The sequence below is a fragment of the Rattus rattus genome, chromosome 17 (genome assembly GCF_011064425.1).
Source record: "Rattus rattus isolate New Zealand chromosome 17, Rrattus_CSIRO_v1, whole genome shotgun sequence".
Taxonomy (NCBI): domain Eukaryota; kingdom Metazoa; phylum Chordata; class Mammalia; order Rodentia; family Muridae; genus Rattus; species Rattus rattus.
This window is the reverse complement of record NC_046170.1, coordinates 38,410,316-38,428,334: the sequence shown is the minus strand read 5'-3', so window position 1 is coordinate 38,428,334 and position 18,019 is coordinate 38,410,316. Positions and strand designations below refer to the sequence as shown.

The 18,019-nt window shown below is 45.2% G+C and overlaps 1 protein-coding gene across 1 annotated transcript in view; it reads right to left on the bottom strand.

The window, feature by feature from the left end:
- Nucleotides 1-18,019, bottom strand: part of Cdh13 (cadherin 13) — a 1,043,248-nt gene that overhangs the window by 552,216 nt on the left and 473,013 nt on the right. Inside the window, exon 4 of the mRNA XM_032888181.1 lies at nucleotides 10,972-11,088. Within this exon, the coding sequence (XP_032744072.1) occupies nucleotides 10,972-11,088 (117 nt within the window). The remainder of the gene's footprint in view (nucleotides 1-10,971; nucleotides 11,089-18,019) is intronic.

Sequence of the window (18,019 nt, the reverse complement as noted above, 5' to 3'; positions counted from 1 at the left end):
GAAGTGAAGAGCCCCAGCTTTGGATCTTGTGCCCCCTCCCCCCTTTAGCTGAGTTATCTTGGGTAAGTTACTTAGTCTCTTTCTATTTATAGTGTCCTCATCTGAGAAATGGGTATAATGTTGTTCACAGTGTTACCATGGGAACAAAGGAGAAAGCTGTGCTTGGCCTCACGTCTGACCCCTGCTAGCCAGATTGCAGTCAAGTAAGAAAATTGCTTGGCACCTCCACCATCTAGGGTGATGACTCAAGTTCTAAATGTTCAGAAATAACTAAATATAAATGTAGTCTGAGACCAAATGTGCATAGGAGCAGAGCCCGGGGAATGTTGCTAATTGAGAAGCGGAAGGGCGAGAGACTCAGGGTTAAAATACCTCTTCTCCCTCAGGCTCAGGCGCCTTTATTGGCTGGGTGTATATGATGGAGGTCATTTCTGCATGTATATGTGTTTGGCAGGGAATCAAAATAACTCAATTATGTTTTATCATTAATTAAGCTTTGCAGGAGAAGGGCAACACATGTTAATGGTGGGCATAGCTTTTATTAGACTTCAAAAATAAATTAGAATTGATTCTGTAGAGTTGTGTAAGTTTTGAGTATTAAATATAAATATACTAAATATGAATGCATTTCGAATTCTAGCCCCCTCCCCATATACCACAGAGAGCCCATCAAAAGAATAAAATCTATCGCAGTCTGGTAAGAGTACAGTTATGACCCAACATAATGGCTGACTGCCAATCAATTTAGCTAGTGGCCTCATTGCCACTGTAGAAAATTAAAATTTGTGGAAAATATTCAGACTGATCATATAATGGTCTGCTAATTCCATTCTAACAACAAACCGGGCTCTGATCACTTTAATTAATCAGCACCTACTCAAGGCTCACCTACTGAACCATAGCTATGAAAAAGATATCCAGGGGCCTACTGTGGCCTAGGTGGGCTGCCTGGATACCACATATGATATGTAGTAGCTTAGTAGGACTGTGAGGAAAGAGCGGAAGGAATTACACAGCTGCTCAAAATGTGCTCAACGTCATCACTAAGACAAATGAGGTCAAGTGAGAATCACACAAGGGCACCATGTTGGAAATGAGCTACAGACCACACTCCATCCACTCCACAGTAGGGGCCACACAAGAGCAGAATTTTACTCTGGAAGCCACATTTTAAACAAGTGCAAAGAAGTACATCACACACACACACACACACACACACACACACACACACACACACACACCCCTAACGAGGGGAGTTATGTATTCAGGCAGGGAGGCAGGCAGTCAGGACACAGTTCAGAAGTTAAGAATTCTTGCTGTTCTTGACCTGGGTTCATTTCTTAGCACCCACACTGGATGGCTCACAATTGCATGTAACTGCAGCTCCAGGGGATTTGATTACCTCTTCTGGTCTCTGCCAGCACCTGTACCCATCTGCACAAACACATACAATTTAAATTAATCTCCCCGAACCTCATTTCCTCATATACTAGCAGAATCCCCAGTGATGGCTGGCCACCTACAATCTTGGTCGGTACAGGCATAGAATAGTCTGTGATGTCATGTTCCAACAGATTGTAGAGCCCTAAATGTAGAAACAGGAAGTGAGGATGAAGGGAACGTGTCTAAGCGGAGGGAAGAATCCTGAGACATGCAAATGGAGAGGCATATGTATAAGCCGAATGAAGAGATGATCCCCGATGTTCATTTCAAGGAGAATTTTTGAGCAGCGAGCCTCTGGGCATCTTAGAGTCCCTGATTTCTAGTTCCTCACTATTCTCCAGCTGGTGGGGCATTGGAGCCATTGAATAAAACTACTCATTGCCTAATGAAGGGAGTTATGTATGCAGGCAGGGAGGCAGGGAGGCAGGCGGGCAGGTAGATAGACAGACAGACAGATATAGGTAGGTAGATACACAGACAGATAGAAAATAAATACATAGATGATGGATAGTTAATGGGCGAATAGATAATAGATAGACAGACAGATAGATAGATATAGGTAGGTAGATATACAGACAGAAAATAAATATATAGATGATGGATAGATAATAAACAAATAATGGGCAAATAGATAGATATAGATAGATATAGATATAGAGATAGATAGATGATAGATGAAATGGATTGATAGGTATATAGATGACAGACAGATAGATGATGGACAAACAGATGAACAGATAGACAGTTGTAAATTTCTGGAAAGAGTATTGTCTGGGATAAAGTGTGTAAGACAAGAGCTTTAAAGGATGGAGGACGGACGGGGTTAGATACAATGAATCAGACACTAGGACTGAAGGAGTCATTTTGAGAAGGGTAAAAAGCATGGGGCTGGGGATTCAGACTTAACTTGTGGTCCAGCCCCTGAGGATACAGCTTAGCATCCATGGGTCCTCACAGAAAGGCAAAGTCCTAGGAACTGATGCTTGGCGGTAGCCAATCTTAGTCCAGGTGCCTACACGCTCCCAGCTCCTCTGTGCGTGTATTAGGTGAGCACACCAAGGGGACAGTGGGTACTTGGATGTGGGGAAAGCTTGGACCAACCTCTGTGGGACTGTGGTAAATTCCACTCATGTATGACTCCCAGTCAGGACACAGTCAAAGCAGAGCCCTGATGAAGCAGTTCCCATGCTTTGGTCTAATGATCTATGCTGATCCCCTGTATGAAGAACTCATGGCTCAGTGACAGATTTTTTTCTGGCCTGGGTTACAAATGTCCTTCCCAATGTCCATTCCGCTAATTTATGGGGGTGTAAAAAAGGATTTTCAGTAAAATGTACTTCCATTGGCTTTGATGGAGAGGGTCCGTGATGAAAGTGGAATTCCTAATAAGCATTTCATAAATGACTTGTCTTTCAAACTCAATATAAAACAGAATAAAACACAGCTCGCCAAGACGGCCATGCCTCTGTGCAGATTTAAAGTCCCCTGCTCTCAATCAGCTGGGCCTAAGAACTCAAAAACCTCTAAAGATGTAATAAAATATTTATCAGCAGAAGTTGGTGAAATTGAGAAATTATTTATGGTGCAAATTCGGAAAGAGTCACACTTTGGGATGGAAGGGTAGAAGGCACATGTTGAGAATACTATGTTTCTCTGGGGAAACACACACACACACACACACACACACACACACACACACACACGCACGCACACCAGTTCCTTCCTTCTGTGGAGGATTCAATGGTTAGGAAGGCAGGGGTTGGAGGAAGTGAGCTCAGGACTACTGGGTGTTTTCCTCTTTCTTCAGAAATAAGACATTTTCTAAGGTAGACGTCACAGGGAAGAGGCAGAAATAAGGAGGGAAAACTCATTTCCTAATGGCCTGGCATGTTTCTAGTTGTCTTCCCAAAACATGTGGGTTCATTCCACCCATATGCTTCCAGCCAGTTGGCTCAACAAACAAGTGGAACAGACAGCCAGAGCTATCCAATATATTACTCAGGATGGGAAAGGGTTTTCTGGATCGCCCATGTTATAGCAATCTGGCAATTCATAATTATTTGGTGGGTGGTCAAATTATGCATCAGCCAAGACTTTGTCTATAGTTTCAGTGATTCCTATGAAACCTTCCTGTGGTAGACAGTTCTACAGGGCACAGGATCAAATGAGAACACCCTCTACCTCGGGCCCGCTAGCCTCCACACTTTTGATGTTTGTACCCCTCAGTAGAAGTAAGAGATTTTCAGGAGACTGGTGCACACTCTAGTTTTCAGAGGGAAGATCTAAGCTGTGTTCTCTACAGCCCTCACTGTCACTAGTTCTCTATACTAGAGTCAAAAATCCACTACCTAGGTTATAACAGGAGCAACTGCTGGCACGATCACTTAGAAAGTCCCTTTCACACTGGTTGTCCTGATGTACGTATAAGCAAAGCCGTTTCGTCAGAAACTGTCCAGATTGGGACAATAAATATGACATTGTCATATTATAGTTCTCTTTAGTACTGCCAATCATCCATCAGTCTCTTTCTAGGCAATTTCCCCAAGCCTCTTTGCTGTCAATCAGAAAGTAGCCAGGGCCAGCCTGGGCTATGGGTGAATGAGTGAATGAATGAATGAGAATGAAGCTACCGAGAAATATTCTTCTTTGCCTCTTACCTTAACTGTATCAGAGGCAATTTCATTTTCCAGTAGAGGACTCCTCTTGGTGCAGTATGTGTGTCCATGTACAGATTCTCAGCCTAGGTCCTCTATAAAGCAGCTGCCTTTCCAGTCCTAATGGGATACCAACATCACAATGCACGAGTCTCCCAAACTTCCAGATGTTTCTTGCAAAGTAACTACCTGGTGGAAACTGTCTGTGCTTCGCTTTCCCCTGAAGGAAGTTACTTTCCTGCTTATGCTTGCTTGCTTTTAATTCATTCATCCCATTCTTCCCTTTATATCTTTCATCTCAGCGCCATCAGTCCTACCTGTGCCTGTCAGCTTTTTCTCTGCAGAGACTTGGGAGAATACAAAGGGTCTTCCATGACTGCTGGGTATGGATGGGACTCTGGTGGTTAGAATAGGCTTGGCCGGTGGAAAGTGCCATTATTAGGAGGTGTGGTTGTTAGAGGAAGTATGTCCCTGTGAGGGCTGGCCTTGAGGACTCTGGGTCTCAAGTTCTACCCAGTGTGGAAGAGACACAGTAGTCTCTCCTGGCTGCAGTTTGATCAAGATGCAGAACTCTCAGCTCCTTCTCTAGCACCATGTCTGCCTGGATGCTGTCATGATGATAATAGACAGAATCTCTGAAATGGAACGGAAAGCCAGACCCAGTTAAATGTTGTCCCTTAGAAGAGTTGCCTTGGTCATGGTGTTTATTCATAGCAATGAAACCCTAAGACTGGGATCAAGAGGACGCTGTCTTCCAAATCTCTCTAGATCACTACACCCCTTACTTTAGTATTGCATGGCACTCCAGTTTAGGCTGCTGCCATTGAAAAAAGAGATTCAGTGGTGTGGTGGTTTGAATGGGAAGGTTTAGATGGTGCCCTCTTGCTGGGGGAGTGTGTCACCAGTGTTGGGGTTTAAGGTAAGTCTCCAGCCGCATCTTCACACTTCCTGCCTCCTGTCCCGTTCCTCACCATGATCCTCTGCCATCCTGGCCTCTTGTCACCCAAGAAATGTGAGCCCAACTAAACTCTTTTGTAAGTTGCTTCGGGCCATGGTGTTTTTAATCACGTCAACAGGAAAGTAACAAAATCAAGTGGCTATTAAGAAATAGCCTTGTCTCATTTTGGATACCCCAAGAGTTAGCCCCAAGACTAGTCTTCTGTTGTGGCCATGCCATTCTGAAGGCAATGAGGCTATTTCTAGGGAGTTATCAGTACTCTCTATATGTGGCGAGATCATAATCCCATGGAAGAAAAGTCGGGAGGTGGTGGGCAACAGTCTCAGGAGCATCCCCCACACAAGGGAGGGTGAGGAGCTGTGTTCTCCAGAATTCCTTGTTTGCCTTGTGTTCTGCTCCATGTGTGGATGCAAAGCCTTCTAGCTTCAGAGGAGATCCTTTGGCCAGCAAGATGCCCCAGAGCAGCGATGCATGTGGTGTCCACCGTAAAGGGAAGCTCCCTGGGAAAACTCAGGATACCGAAGAATTCTGTGCCTTCACAGACCTGATATAAATACTCTGTCTCACAGGTTCTGGTGTTTTCTCATTCTCTGTTCTCATCTCAGTTTTTGAATTAACCTGTTTGTGTGCTCAGCCTTAGAGGCCCAATGTGCTTGGCCTCGGTGAGTAAGTCTTCTCGTCTCCCGGGAGGAAAAGTCCCTGAAACTCAACCTAGTTTGTGTCAGGCAACATAGACTGAGCAATGACTATTCATGGGGCACTGTGGGAGGACCTTGGGACTTAATAGCAATGGGAACAGACAGCATCCTTGATCGTGTAGGATTAGAGAAGCATAAAAAATACTAGCACCAATTCGTGTTTTATCTGGCACTCTGCTAAGCCCTTTCCACGTATCACAGTGAGTTCTCATGACAAGAATCCCACAGAGATCATCTTCTCACACACCAAGTAGGGGAGTGGGACTCAGAGAGGAGGTCATCAGTGTAGACACACAGCTTCCTGCCACCTTGGCTCTTATCTAATATGTGCAGGGGCTGCTCGCTCCAACCTGAGCCACCTTCATAGGGAGGGGACACTCTTTCTGATGGGCACCATGATAGGTGACTTTGGTTGTCAGCTTGACACATCTAAGAAGAGAGTAGCTCAATGGAAGGATTATCTCCATCTGTGGGATAACTTCTCAACTGCTAGTCCATGTTGGAGGGCTCAGTCCACTGTGGGGGGTAACATCCCTAGGCAGGGTGGATTGGAAGATACACACACACACACACACACACACACACACACACACACACACACGAGATAAATGGATGGATGGATGGATAGATAGATAGATAGATAGATAGATAGATAGATAGATAGATAATTGCTGAGTAAACCAGAGGAAGGACAACAGTAAGCAGTGCTCCTGTGGTGGTTTCTGTTTCAAATGCCTGTCTTGACTTCCTTCAATGATGGGCTGAGGTGTGGAAGTATAAGCCAAGTGAATCCCTCCCTCCCCAAGTAGCTTTTAGCAAGAACGTTTTATCACAGCAACGGACATCAATCTAGAATAAGTTCTCTCTTTAAAGCAGCATCATAATGAAGTGTTTGGTATTGACACACATTGAAGGACAGGATGCATAGACAAGCACATCAATGGATATCTGATACGTCATAAAGGGATCTTACTAAGACACAAGTTCTGGGATAGAGCTGAGACGCACACAAGTGTCTGCTGTAAATTCTATAAAGCTGGTTTCTGGTCTTCACCCAGGAGATTCTAAGGATAGGGCTCAAGAACATACACTTCTACAAGGTCCCAGAGGAGCTGACATTGTGGGTCACACCATCTCTAGGCAGAAGATGGTCTATGCCAGGAGACCTCACCCTGGTGTACACCAGTCTTCCCTGGGGTCTTTTAAATAACACTTATGCATAAAGGCTATGTGTTTTGGCCTGGAGGGTGGGACCCTGGTACCCATGTTAAGTGTGTCTGGGGATTCTGATGCATGGTCACAGATGAAAACCTAGTTCCCCTTTCTGGTACTTAGAAAAAAACACATCTTACATCCTGCTACTATGTAGATAGAGCTTGCGTGAAGACCACCCCCAATGCTTCATGTGTGCAGTGTAATTCTCATTACAAGGCACTAAGGATGTAGGAACCACCTGCCTATGGTATTTGAGGAGGTGCCCTTTGTGTGTGATTAAAATTAGACAAGGCCCCAAGGATAGAACCCCCATAATAAAATGCCAGTAGCAGTATTAGAAGAGGAAGATGGGGGCTGGGGATTTAGCTCAGTGGTAGAGCGCTTACCTAGGAAGCGCAAGGCCCTGGGTTCGGTCCCCAGCTCTGAAAAAAAAAGAACCAAAAAAAAAAAAAAAAAAAAAAGAGGAAGATGTTGGGGAGACTCCATAGCCAAAAGTCAGTAAAGTGCTTGCCTTGTGAGCACAGGGACACACACGTGATCCACACAACCCGTACATAGTTTTAAAATGGCAGCATGGTGGTACAATCCCAGTATTGAGGAGGCAGAGACAAGCAGATCCCTGGGGCTCAGCCTGGCCTCCTCGATGAGTTCCAGACTAATGGGAGACCATGTCTATAAAATTCAAAGTAGATGACATCTTATGGAACAGCCTGGGGTTCTTCTCTGGACTCCGCCTATACACATGTGCCCTGATCCATGTACAAATGTACAGCTACATACACAAGGATATGGATACAGAGACGCACAGAAACAAAGAGGCAGACAGACCAGACAGATATGTACATGTTGGGAGACACTGCTATTAAGGTTGCACTCCACTGTGTCCAGATACCTCCCAAGCTCAGTGCAAAGTAGAAGACTCTCTTTCTCAGTGGGGCTTCCTCTTCTCTGCCTGATCTTATCTGGAGAGCATGACCTCCACTTCTTCTAGCCCTGGAGAGTCACGTAGTCCATGGCCAAATGACAGGTTCACTTTCCTCTCTTCCGATAAAAACCTCCCCGGCAAGTAACTGGAATTCCTCTCCATGTAAACAAAGCATTTCTGGCCTCTCTGCCATAGCCAATAAAATACACCCACCCTGAAACCCCTACCCATTCCCCGAGCTTCATACAGCCGTTGTTCACCCCCAAAATGAGAGCATGCTGTTTCACTGAACACTGTCTAAAAGAACTGTAACACTGAAATCCTCAGAGAACACCCTCCCCGCACTCCCCACCCCATCTCACATGCACATGCTCACAGCTGCCTGAACACCCTGAGTGAGGAAGGAGGCCATGGAGCCTCATACATCGTGCTGCCTATCTCTTTCCCATGACTCATCGTGTGTCTTCAGAAGTCTGCTAACGAAGTTACTACCAGATGCCACCTCTGGATCCTCCACACCTATTACCATGAGTTAAATAAACCTCTTTTCTTTATAAAGCAGCCCGAATCTGCTCTTCTGTTAGGGTAATGAAAAAAGACCGACACTGGTCTCAAAAGTCATTAAAGAGGTGGAGATGAGCCTCTCGACAGGGATCGTAGTATGGGTTTGACAGTGCTTGGGGCTGTCCAGAGGGACAGGACTTGTCATAACTCGCCTCTGTCCCTTCCAATCTGCTCTGTTTTCTAGGAGTCATAGAAAATGATTGCTAAAAGAGATACAGCTTTGGCACAATGGCAGTTTAAAATGATAGGTATATTGATCAGCAGAACATTTGGTTGCTACTGTCTTTGATTTCTAGTAGAAGTATTTCTCCAGTGGTCTAAGACACCCTCACCTTGTTCAGAAGTCCTCTCCTCTTAGTGGGTCTCTTTGTTCCCACTGCTGTCTCCCATTCTGCTTCCACAGATTATTCTCTACAGCGAGGCCAGTGTCCCCTGACATGTATACACTGCCTGGAGAGAGCTTCCAGGGGTCAGTCATTTCAGGCTGTGCCCAAATCCCAATCCCTCAAAGTGCCTCCAAGTAGGTCACCTCCAAGATCTTCCAGGCCCTCTGACCATGCTCTCCCTGGTTTACTAGTTGTCTTAGTCAGGGTTTCTATTCCTGCACAAACATCATGACCAAGAAGCAAGTTGGAGAGGAAAGGGTTTATTCAGCTTACACTTCCACACTGCTGTCCATCACCAAAGGAAGTCAGGACTGGAACTCAAGCAGGTCAGGAAGCAGGAGCTGATGCAGAGGCCATGGAGGGATGTTACTTACTGGCTTGCTCCCCCTGGTTTGCTCAGCTTACTCTCTTGTAGAACCTAAGACTACCAGCCCAGAGACAGCACCACCCACATTGGGCTGGGTCCTCCTCCTTTGATCACTAGTTGAGAAAATGCTTTAAAGCTGGGTCTCATGGCGGCATTTCCCCAAGGGAGGCTCCTTTGTCTGTGATAACTCCAGCTTGTGTCAAGCTGACACACAAAACCAGCCAGGACACAGTACCCTAGGGTCATGCTCCTCAGGAACATTTCATCCCTCTCCATCTCAGGCCCTTGAGCACACGTCTCTCTACAGAGACAGCATGGACCATGTCTTCCTATGAATGTCCTGATCCTTCCACTCTCCCCTCAGATATCACGAACCTCTTAGCTGGTATCAGCCAGCTTTGTGACAATCTCCTCCTTCTGACTCTTTGGGGCTGAACCCTTTCTCCTTCCCTCTGGTCACTGTGGTGTTGTTTTGTGCAGACATTGTCATACGCTCTAATTTTCTTGTTATTTAGTTGCATATGTGTCCATTTCCCCACTAGACAATAAGTTGGATTGTTTGCTCGTTATGGGACTGCATTCACCTAGTCCTGATTGGACCAGAGCCTGTTTTCTATTTTTACCTGATGAGTAAATTACTAAAACAATAGCTCCTGGCACTGAGACTGCTCGTTCCAGTAAGCACCCGAACTCCAGGTTCAACAAGAAATAGAAACCGATTCGAATCTGAATCTCCACGTAGACATTTCTGTGGAGTCAGGAGGTACTACTGATGTGTGTCCCATAAAATTTCCTTGAGGCCACTCTTTTGAATGAGACACCTGTACTAGGTCCAAAAGGGCAGAGAAAGACAGAATGGAATCACCTATAGGCAGGTCCGCATAATTAAAGTGATTTAAAATGGGTCAGATTTCTGAAAGACAGGATATTCACAGCAACCAGTTTGGGATGACTCAGTGCATCTGAGCCAATGGGCCAAGGATGGCCTGATTTGTTCCTTGAGGTAAATTGCTTTGAAACAATGTATCCCTTTCAGTCCTTGCCCCTACCCACTCAGGTAAAGCTAGCCCCTTCCGGGTAAAGCTAGCCCCTTCCGTCAGCTCAGCACAGCACCCTTCTAGTTCACAGACAGGAAGTGGCCTGGGTCCTGAATCACCAAAAAAAGCTAGTCGGATCATTAAACCCAATCTGCTGATTTTTTTTTCTTATGCAAGGTGGCTTTAGTGCTGTGGTCCATTTAAAGGTAGATATTTTCTCCCGGGACCTTATTGTTCAGAGCAAAGCAACACTGCTTCTGGATCTAGTTCATTGCGGGTGAGTTCCCATGCTCCAGTTTCGTGTCCGATAAGCTAACCCGACAGTGAGCTTGGACTGACACATTTGAAAAAGAAACAGGACCTCAGTAAAAAAAAGCAGACATAGGCACACAGCTGTCAGCCTGTCACCTGGACATCAGCTACGAAGACAAAGCAGCCAGTTGTTAACCAATGACATGTGACAACATCACCACAAGTTTATTTTCTACTATGTAGATCCTACAGTCGTGATCTATGGCTTCTACATTTTCACGTTATTTTCTTTTTAAATGATTGCTTAAATTCTTACCTTGATACAATCATTTTGACTTCTTCCCACGCACACAGTGATGGAGGCCACTTCCAGCTACTCTCATCTGGCATAGCCAGAGAACACTGCGCATGCTCAGCCCCTAACAGAAACACTCTGGACCACTCCCTGTCCTTTGTCCTTTGTCCAACTTACCTTGCCAACATCTCTGGGGAAGGGCTGTCTCTGGTTCTCTGGGATCAAGATGGGGGACACCACAATGGACCTCTTTTGTCTTGGGACAGGAGATGTCCTTGCAAATTTAAAAATGTCCTAAAAGAGAAAACAAGATGTCCTGATTAAGATCTCTCACAGATGGGAAAGAAAGTATCTGCCTGTCCTGGGGTCTTACACTTTGTTCAGAAGAACACAGCAATGTCTGGACACTGTCAATCTTGTCCTATCCAATCTCTTTACAGTGACCAAATGCTTGGTTAGAAACACTCAAGAATTGATGTCACAATTCACAGTGGTGATCGTTAAGCCAGTTAATGCCAATTTGGGAATTACCTACTTAAAGTGTCATACTGGATTAACACACCCTTTATGCTGTATAGAGGAGACTTAGTCTGCCAAACAGGAAGAAGTCATCTAGTCAGCAGCCTAAGGGACTTTCCAGATAGCATGGCTCTCTTCACGGCCAGCTAGAGGAGTAGGGATGATTTACAGTGTGTGACAGGGCCCTATACACTTCTAGGTGTCATGGGGATGCAGGTGATGTTTTCCCAAGGTGATGTTTGCTAGGATCAGGAGTGCTTTTGGAGTGCATCCCCAAGGAAGTGCCCCCACCTTACTCATTGCGTGCACACTGCCAGGAGGTCTGCATCTAAAAAATTATCGTAATTAATTCTTTGAGAATTTCATACGATGTGTTTTGATCATGTTCGCCCCAACTCCTCCCCTAACTCCTCCCAGATCTTCCTTCACTGCCTCCAGTGTCCTGTCTTTTTCTTTTTTTCCCTAAATACATCCAATAACCCATTGTCTCCAATTTGAGGGCTTATACCTTTTTAATTAAAGAACTGTGTTCAACAAAGGAAACTGCATCATTATTTTATGTCAAGTACTAATGTCACATTTTCTACAAAGAAGGAAACAGAAGGATAAACAAACTGGAGACCCACAACATAGCTAAACCCAAGCTAAACACTACTGCCTACAGAGGGTACGAAAGGGGAAGGAGGACGTGGGAGGGGGTTAGTACCATCCTGATCTAATTAGAGGGCTGATGGGGGGAGAATTGAAAATAGAGTATCGCTTTTAATATGCAAATCAATCTCATCGAATACCACATGCTAATTAAAATTATCTTCTGTATCACCAGAAGCATGCACCTCATGCTTCATAACCATAGTGAGTCTCCATCAAAACAGTACGGTAAATAATAATTTCATGACATCACTAACCCCCCTGTCCATAACTATACATGTGTGTGTGCCAAGAGTGTATGTGTATGTATGAGTATGTGTGAGAGGGTATGTGTATGTGTGTGTGAGTGTGTGTAAGAGAGTGTGTGTATGAGTGTGAGTATGTGTGTTGGTGAGTATTTACGTTTTTAATGTCTTTTTTTTTTTTTTAAAGAGAAAACATACATAGGGAAGTTGAACAAGCAACAAAACCAGCTAAAGCTTTTGAAAACCTCCACAAACACTCCCAGTCTTGATTTTTCTTGGAATATCGACTAACGGTCTTGTGGAGAGCCATTGGGCAATATTTGTTTATCGAGAATCTTGCAAATACCCACAGCCCTTCCTTCCGTATTTCCATTCTAGGAAGCCAGCCAGGGGCTAAGCTCGAAGGAAGAAAAGGAAGACACTGAACAATGCTTAGTGAGGCAGGACACGCAAAAGACAAATGTGAAAACAGCCCCATATTGAGTAGCAAGGATACAATTAAACATGAGCCTGGTGTGGGAAGACCGCACCCGGAGCCCCTCACAAAATGCCGGAGTAGCGATACAGCAAATGCGAATCAGCCAACAAGGAGACATGCGTAGATTGTTGTCTGTAAGCACGTGAGGGTAGGTAAAGGACAAGGCTAGAGCCTGTGATTGGACAGTAGAAAAAGAGGGCGGACTGAGAGCTTTTGAGAGGCGGGAGAGATGGGAGACCGGGAAGGAAGGAAGATGGAGGAAGAGAAGGATGATCCAGATCCGTGTGGCTTTAAATAGCTACAGGTGGCTGTGAATATCATAGAAGGGATGGATTATTACAGGACAATTTGTCCAATCTAAATGGGCAGCTTATACCAATATCAGCTGGCTCTGAGTTCTTTACTCGGGTGTTTTGTGAGTTGAGAATTTACTAATATAAATCTGACAGATAACTTTCAAGCCTCTAGAATTTTGATTTTTACCGGGTTACAGGATTCGTGACAGCTAACCGCGAGATGGGGAGGTTGGTGCATGGAGATGGCGAGCCTGCTGGGGCCAGAGAGTAGCTGGAACTAGCGAGGGATGGCACATTCTATTTATTGTTTAACAAAACACACGTGTGTCAGCCTGCATACCTAAAGAAATCCTCCTAGGTAGTCCCATAGCTCTCTTCAGCCAATGAGGACCGCTTACACAGATTATGTAAGAATTACAGAATCACCCCCAGTTACATTTCTGAAACCAGCAGGGATAATGCATACCACAAACTCTGTTCCTAAACAGCTTCCTGTCGGGTCCATTCTAGATTGTGTGAACTGAGTTAGAGAAGAATATGAAAAAAAAAAGTACCAACTAAGGAGTAAATTACGTAAAGCACGGCTGGTTTACCAAAATGGTATTTCTGAGCAGAGAAAATGAAGCTACAATCAAGATCACTTCGCAGACCAGAATAATTGTTGCAAGCCTATGAATTCTTTCCATGTTTATTTCCCAAGACCCCAAGAGAAGATATGAGCTGTTTGTTATTTTGGGGGACATATAATCAGTTCTGCAAAACAGAAAGCACTCTGGAATTGAACTGGACAGCATTGTGAATGTATTTCATACCACTGCTCCGTGTGCCTAAAACGGCAAGGCCAATGCTCTGTGCGACTAGGTCCTGTGGAGGAGCAGACAGCGCTTGTACCTCTGAGCCATGTCTCCAGACCTGCTTATAAAATTGGTTCAGTTGGAAAAAGCATTTCCCTTTCGAGGGCAGAAAGACATCAGAACACACTTCCAAATGCTGGACCATGTGGTGTGCATTTGGAATCCCATCACTGCAGAGTGGAGACAGGAGGATTACTGAGACTCCCTGGCTGGGAGATCCTTCCTGCCTCAGAGGAGCTGGGCTGTGTTTGGGAAGATGACACTCAGTGCTGTTCTCTGGCCTCCACATGTGAACACATGTACAATGTACACACTAGCAAGCATGCATACACATGTGTATAAAATGATGGGTGGTTTCTAGGAAAACAGTACTCTCCATGTTTAGGCAAAGACAAAACACTGAATTCTTTCTTTCTCTCCTTCATTTCTACCCCCCCTGTGGTGTGTGTGCGTGTGCGCGCCTGTGTGTATGTGTATATATGTATGTGTGTATGTATATGTATAGGTGTATGTGTATGTATGTATATAGGTATGTATGTATGTGTATGTATGTATGTGTATAGCTGTATGTATATATATAGGTGTACATATGTATGTATGTGTATGTATGTATGTGTGCAGGTGTATGTGTGTGTATGTAGGTATGTATGTGTGTATGTATGTGTATGTGTATATGTGTGTATGTATGTATGTATGTGTATATGTGTGTGTATGTAGGTATGTATGTATGTGTATGTATGTATGTGTATATGTGTGTGTATGTAGGTGTATGTGTGTATGTATGTGTATGTATGTGTGTGTGTGTATGTATGTATGTGTATGTGTATATGTGTGTGTATGTAGTGTATGTATGTATGTATGTGTATATGCGTGTTTATGAATGTCAGTGTAGAGCTGAAAGAGGCTAAAACGAATCAACCAGGAACTCAGCCAACTGAACCAAGCACTGCACAATAATCCTAACCCAACTCAAACTGAAAGACGAAAGAAACGAGCCAGCAGAAAGGAAGAGGAAAACCAGGAGACAATGGAGGAGAGAGTGGTTCTACTATATGAAACCGAGGCATAGCATCTCCCAAGACTGTTGCTTTATTGAGGGACGACAGAAGGACAGAACATACGTAAAATACACAATACATGCGAATCTCATTTACAGTTAAGAAAACCAACAACTCCAAGAGCTGCCCATGAGTGAATGGGAACGATGCTGCTGGGTGAAGATTTAAGGCGCCATGCATATGTAAGGGCTTGGTGATTCAGAGCTGTAATACAGCCACAGAGGCCTCCGTTCATTACGACAGCGCGTGTGTAAATGTGTCCAACGCAATGAAAAAGCACCCTGTGTCCTCGGCAACAAACTTTCCATTGTTTGTGATAAAGGGCTCACTTGTGTCTGCAAGCCTGCCGAGGGCGATGCTGTTGTTCTGAGAGCCGCTGAGCCCGGTGCCTGCTCCCAAAATCTCTCTCTTCCCGCACAGAGCCATTAAAGATGCAGTCCCAGTCCACCTCCCACCTCTCCCAGTTCCCTCGATGTAGGCTCAGCAGTGTCAGCCTAGATGTAAAATACCAGAGAAGCAGGGAACTCTGGGTCTTGGGAAACAGTCTCTGAGGCACAGAGTACATGAGGAGTTGTGCTATGAGCATGCGTGCTGGCTCAGAGGGTGCCTTAGAGGCACCACGAGAGAGCGACGGGGCAGAGCAGCCTTCTTCCTTCCATTCCTAAACACTTTGGCCCTTATTTCATGTTTCTAGGCTTTGTGCTCTGTCCCCGCCTTTGCGATTTATGCGTATACCCGTGTGTCTGTCAGCAAAGACCCTCAGTGCCTCAGGTGGGAATCTGCTGCCCTGTTTGCCCGGGAAATCATCTTGTGCCAAGAGGACACAGAATATAGAATTGTTTTAGAAGGTGGGGTAGGAAGATGATGACTGGCGTGGTCCTGGGACAGTGTGCAGCCAGACAACCATCGGAAACCATGGCATTCACAGTTTTCAAGGGCTGTTGGTATGCAACAGTAATAAATGAGAAGCCACCATCACGCGCAGCTCCCAAGCGCATGCGCTTTCTAGAAATGCTAGCCGGTGACGTCAGGAACAGCACTTCCGTTGAGGAAAGCCACTAATCAGAAACTTTGGCAGCACAATGGTCAATCTGAAACTGGGGAAAGGGGGTAGTCAGAGATGGCTATGTGCGGGAGGGTCATGGACAAAGTATATTATACATTCATTTGATAACATGCCTAACAAAACCTATTTCTACCTACAATCACAATTTAAGTAAGAGAACAGAAAGTGAAATTCTCCAGGTCAACGTCCTGCTGAAGTCATTTAAATATGTTTAGCGATCCCTCAGAAGTGTCGCAGCCAACTGGGCATGTGAGGTATTGCTCTGGGTTATATCGTCACCGTAGGAGCTAGGAGATCCCAGTGAAATCCCTTTCCTGAGAAACCTGCTCTAGAAAAAGCACTTCCTGGCCTGCACGTTGGCTCCTTTAGTCTTGTCCAGGCATGCTTAGACCATTATTTGGGAAATTAATCATTTATCCCTTTAAATAGTCTCAGTTATAGAAGGAAATATTTACTTCAATTTCCTGTGTCCCTTTTTTTTTCGTATAATGAAAAAAGTACCACAGTATTAAAAAAATAAAAGGAACATATACATGAACACTCTTATATGTGTGGTTGAAATTATCATCAGGCACCCAAATGTGGGCCACCGAGGAGGGACATTCCCAGTGTCCCGGGACATTCCCAGTGTCCCGGGCCATTTGGCTTTCGTATGTATGTTTAGGATGGGAAGGAAGTTGCTATGGACAAAATAGTCCATGATTTAAAGAAGCTAGAGGTTCTCCTTGTGTGTTTAGGATTTGAGAGGTGACTTTAGGAGTTTCTGCTCAGAAAGATCTTTTAAGAACAGCACCTGCCCCCTTCTTTCCACATTGATCAAGGATAAAGGCCCAGCACCACTGAGACAGGGAAGACCCAGGAAGTGGGCTTTGATGCTGCTGCTGACCTTAGCAGGTGCTGTCCCTCCTGGACCCTGCCCTCTCCCGCATGGCCAACGTCATCTATCTCTCTGCTCTCCACTCTTGTCTCCATTAGTTCAAAATTCTTCCTCCAGAAAAAGGGCTGGAAGGAAGGGCGTGGTTTCAGGCCTGGGGACTATGGGCAGAAGGCTCAGAGGCGGAAGGTAAACACAGGTCAGCAGTGTGTGGGAGCGGGAAGCAGAGAGAGTTGGTGCCTGAGACGCTCTGAAGATGACAGGGGCAAGGAGACTTCAGGCTTCTCCAACACACCAGACAGTCCTCTCCTCCCCTGGAGAAGCCTCTGCAAGGCTGAAGTCTGATTTCGACTTGGCTGCCCGTTGGGTCTGGAGTGGGGACGTGAATGCTGAAGTCCACCCACTTCAAGTCTCTGTTCCCTCACTTGCCATGCCAAGCCCGGCACCGTGTCCTAAACGTTGGTCTCAAAAATTAAAATGCAAGGACCGCAGAGCCAGGCCCTCGACATTTTCTCTAAAGTGTCGACTTCCTTACATCGGAGCTGCCAGTTAAAAAAAATAATCCAGAGACTCTGGCTTCGGATAAAAATTTGCCAAACAACACATTCGAGACACAATTGCCTCTGAAATATTTCATGAAGCAGGAAAATAACAACCCAATCAGACCGCGCTCGTTCCACTGGAGGTGAAGAATGTTTTAAGCGTATTTAGATTCTTTAGTCAGAAGTCCGTGCAACCACATGCGACAGTGATGGGGACATAATGGAAAGAATTTTCTTCAATCTACTCTGGCATTGATGAAATATTCATGCTAAATAGCTTCTTCTGAGCACCTGGAGGGATCTGGCAGCGTTTTACAAATGGGCTTGTTTTCCTAATACACACAGAGTCCCTTGCCTCCACAGCTGAATTAATCTGAGTCCGTGTTCTAGGTGCAAGAACACAAGCTCCCGGAATGCTGTTTTCTGCATCCGCAAGAGTTCGAACCCGATAAAGGGCCTTTAAGAGAGCCCCTCTCACAAAGCCTCCCATTTTTTGACTTCTAAGGCTATGGCAAACACGCTGACCAAAGGAGGTATAGGCTGACAGGGCTTTATTTGACTTATAGAGCCGGGTTCCAGTTCATCCTTGGAGGGAAGTCAGGGCAGGGACTGAAGCAGCTGGTCATGTCACATCCGGAGTGC